This window comes from Eufriesea mexicana, unplaced genomic scaffold, assembly GCF_001483705.2.
Source record: "Eufriesea mexicana isolate 0111107269 unplaced genomic scaffold, ASM148370v2 scaffold2087, whole genome shotgun sequence".
NCBI classification, from domain to species: Eukaryota; Metazoa; Arthropoda; class Insecta; order Hymenoptera; family Apidae; genus Eufriesea; species Eufriesea mexicana.
This window is the reverse complement of record NW_016910162.1, coordinates 612659-616926: the sequence shown is the minus strand read 5'-3', so window position 1 is coordinate 616926 and position 4268 is coordinate 612659. Positions and strand designations below refer to the sequence as shown.

The following is a 4268-nucleotide window of genomic DNA, read 5'->3' as shown; positions in this document are numbered from 1 at the left end:
CTCTTCCAAAGCCTCGGATTTAAAACGAAACGAAATCGAAAGCACGAGCTTAAACAATTGCAGAAGAATCAGGGTGATCACTTATGAAGAACTTTGCAAATTTGCCAGGAATTCTGTGTTTTTTAATTAACAAGTGACTCAATCTGGTAAAAATGATTGGTTTCTCACTTTTTATCTTTTTAATAAAATTAGTGAATTGGTCAAATTAATTTTGACTGTTGTATGTGTATATCAGTGTGAGGAATTTCTTAGTTGACAAAGGAAATATTCTAGTAAAAATGAATGGTTTCCGACTTCTTGTATTTCTAATAAAATTACTGAATTGACAAAATTAATTTTGACTGTTGTATGTGTATAACAATGTGAAGAACTTCTTAGTTGACAATGGAAATATTCTAGTCAAAATGAATGGTTTCTGATTTCTTGTATTTCTAACAAAGTAACTAAATTGACAAACTATTGTATGTGTACAAGACAGTATGAAGAATTTCTAATTTGACAATGGCAATATTGTATTAAAAATGAATGGTCTCTGACTTCTTGCATTTCTACTAAAATTACTGAATTGACAAAATTAATTTTGACTGTTGTATGTGTATAACAATGTGAAGAACTTCTTAATTGACAATGGAATTAATCTAGTAGAAATGATTAGTTTCTCATCTTTTATATTTTTAATAAAATTAGTGAATTGACAAAATTAATTTTGACTGTTGTATGTGTATAACAATGTGAAGAACTTCTTAGTTGGCAATGGAAATATTCTAGTAAAAATGAATGGTTTCTCACTTTTTACTTTTTAATAAAATTAGTGAATTGGTAAAATTAATTTTGGCTGTTGTATGTGTATATCAGTATGAGGAATTTCTTAGTTGGCAATAGAAATATTCTGGTCAAAATGAATGGTTTCTGATTTCTTGTATTTCTAATAAAGTAACTAAATTGACAAACTGTTGTATGTGTACAACACAGTATGAAGAATTTCTAATTTGACAATGGCAATATTGTATTAAAAATGAATAGTTTCTGGCTTCTTGTATTTGTACTAAAATTACTGAATTGCCAAGATCAATTTTGACTGTTGCATATGCACAACACAGTATGAAGAATTTCTTATTTGACAATGGTAATATTGTATTAAAAATGAATGGTTTCTAACTTCTTGTATTTCTAATAAAATTACTGAATTGACAAAATTAATTTTGACTGTTGTATGTGTGTATCAGTATGAGGAATTTCTTAGTTGGCAATAGAAATATTCTAGTCAAAATGAATGGTTTCTGATTTCTTGTATTTCTAATAAAGTAACTAAATTGACAAACTATTGTATGTGTACAACACAGTATGAAGAATTTCTAATTTGACAATGGCAATATTGTATTAAAAATGAATGGTCTCTGACTTCTTGCATTTCTATTAAAATTACTGAATTGACAAAATTAATTTTGACTGTTGTATATCCACAACAGTATGCAGAATTTCTTATTTGACAATGGAAATATTCTACTAAAAATGTTTGGTTTCTGACTTTTTACTTTAGCTAATAAAATTATTGAAAATATATAACTACTTCTAGCAAATTAATTAATTTTAACAAATTCACAACATCTATGAATAATTCCATTTATAAACATAAAACTGTATAACAATAAAAGATCCAAGCATTCAGATATAAAGGAAAATAAAAAATCTATCTAAACAAAAGCCAATTTTAATTTTGTCAGGAGCATCTCTGCGATTTCAGCATATAGTTTCATCATGCTATTTCGATTATTATCATTCACGTTTAGCTACAGGTCAGTGGTTCTAGCGTTAATATCCAAATTAACTGTCTAATTAGGAGAACCTTCGCAATGAGTTTCCATTGGTAACTTGAACACGTGTCCTCGATATATCAAGCAGAAGTATAATTCTTCGTCCAAGAAGTATATATTATCCTACTGCGACGAATGGGTTTTGCTGTTTTGGCCATGTTTCAACAACGTAAAACTCGTGACAGTGACGCGCAAAAATCAGCTGAAAGATCAGAAATGTCATCTATTCCGGAAAATTTCCCAATACGTCGAATCGAAACTCTCTGGACACTCGCATAACTCATCCAATCAAATAAACAATTGTTCCAACTTGCGATACTCCAAAAATTCCACCCAAATCTAACAGTATTCCCGAATAAAAACCATTTATACTTCTTCGGAGCAGTCAGGAAAATCGGATTGTCATCGAGCAAGGCCTAGTCGCAAGACCTGAAATACCAAGCATAAATACGAACATTGACACGAAAAGAAGGAACACCGAGGAGAAAATAGCTCAGGAATTAGAGTTAATAGCATGAGTAGCAAGGCAGATTGATGGAAACATGAGAGAAGCATAAAGCGACAAAAGATCAAACACCAACAATTGCCGAATCCGTTGCCGATACTTCACACAATTCATATTCATTCATTTGCATATTGCTGAGCAAACTTACTCGCTTGTAGATTACCCCTGGGCTTAGCTCCAAGAATCGCCAGGTTGACGTTTGCTTTGCGACCGTCGATTATGGGGTTGGGGTCTTTGCACGCCCTCTCTGCTGCTGGCCTGTCTCCCATGATCACCTGCGTACAGATCCGATCGATTATTCGCCTAATCCTTCCGCTTCACCTGGATCTCGCACGCCCTCCCTCATAAGCAAAGAAACGCGCGTGTACAACGTACACGTCATACCCAGGCACTCCAATGATACTCTAGACTAGGTGCTCGGTTAGCCAAGTGCCAAAAAGCGATCAAAATTTTCGTCGCGAGTTTCGAACAGTCGAACCAATTATTCTTCCTATTATTGAGAACCCACTGGTCCCTAAAGTAGTGCCAATGGGTCATAAATAAAGCTATAATTAAGTTTCATAAAATATCCTGCCCTATTCTCAGACCTCTGTAGGCAACTCTCTCTCTTTCTCTCCAAATTTTCGTCACTACTGAAAAATATTTCGAAAAACCGACTTAACGAGGTAGCCTACGACCTGGTAGAGACTTTGACAGTGATTTTAACATTTTCCTAATTTCTTGGCAATTTCGGGGAACGAAATTATACTCGAAATTATAATAGGGAAACCTGAGCAAAGTGGGCAGAGGACCTTTGGCCAGGATATGTAGGGATGTTTTTAACTATAAACCCCTTGCAATCAAAAATTGAGCTTCAATCACCATTTCATAAAATTTGGAAGATCGATATTAATCGATATATCAAATTTAATGTAACGTAGCAGTGTTCGAGGTATCGAAATCAAATAATTCTACAATTCTGTTATTGTACATTTCTTTATTTACTACTCAAAAATGTATCGTCAGTCTTTTGGTAGAGAATCTTTGATTTTCTACTCTTCTCTGGCCAAAAAATCGTCGAGTGCAAAGGGTTAATAGGAAACGTGGATCGAAATGACAGTGCCTGTAGGTCATTTTGAACTTAAACGCGCGACTGGGCCTGTCTCTGATTGGCACTTTGAGCACAAACGGCGTTCGTTCGTGTGAGAATTATAAGGTGCAGAATGTGTCTCGAGATGATGCATCTTTCAACAGTATTCAATAGTAGTGAATAGTATTGTTCACATGCCAGGCTCGTATACTCGGTTTTGCCGCGTTAGCTGACCGTAGTACGGGACTATATCTGGACAGTTATCGAGGAAGGTAGAGTTCTAGGAATTGCCACTCTTCCAGCGGAATACGGATACCTGGCACGAAATATCGAGGTCCTACTGTCGGTACTCTATTAAAACAAACACGTTGGGTGTCAGGATAACAACGGGAAGTGGTGGGGGCAGCGGCGGCCAGGTAACGCGGAAGTACTGTATTTCTTTGATGTTACATGTATACCGAATAATATTACTTATTCACTTTCTTTTCTTTCGTAATTTTTTTTTTTTTATTGTCTGCGAGCGTCGAATGATAAATAACGGACTGATTTATTATGGAAATGAAGAAAATTGGTTCTTGGATATGTTACTGTTTTATTGTTATTGCTCCTTCCACGTATATAGGATATATAACATTATGTAATAGATGTATTATTATTGTTAAATATTTTGATGGGAATATATAGCACTATATGAAACATATAAAATATATGGAATAATATATTATTATTTTTTAATATTTAGAAGGCAATATATAGCACTATATGAAACATATAAAATGTATAGACTATTATATTATTATTATTATTAAATATTTAGAAAGGAATATATATCACTATATGAAACACGTAAAATATATAGAATATTATATAATTATTTTTA

At 33.4% G+C, this 4268-nt stretch overlaps 1 protein-coding gene across 5 annotated transcripts in view; it reads right to left on the bottom strand.

The window, feature by feature from the left end:
* LOC108549559 (RNA-binding protein 24) overlaps positions 1-4268 on the bottom strand; it is a 39310-nt gene that overhangs the window by 25634 nt on the left and 9408 nt on the right. For all 5 annotated transcript variants that reach the window (XM_017902984.1, XM_017902985.1, XM_017902987.1 and 2 more), the window contains one exon: positions 2468-2594. In XM_017902984.1, the coding sequence (XP_017758473.1) occupies positions 2468-2594 (127 nt within the window). The remainder of the gene's footprint in view (positions 1-2467; positions 2595-4268) is intronic.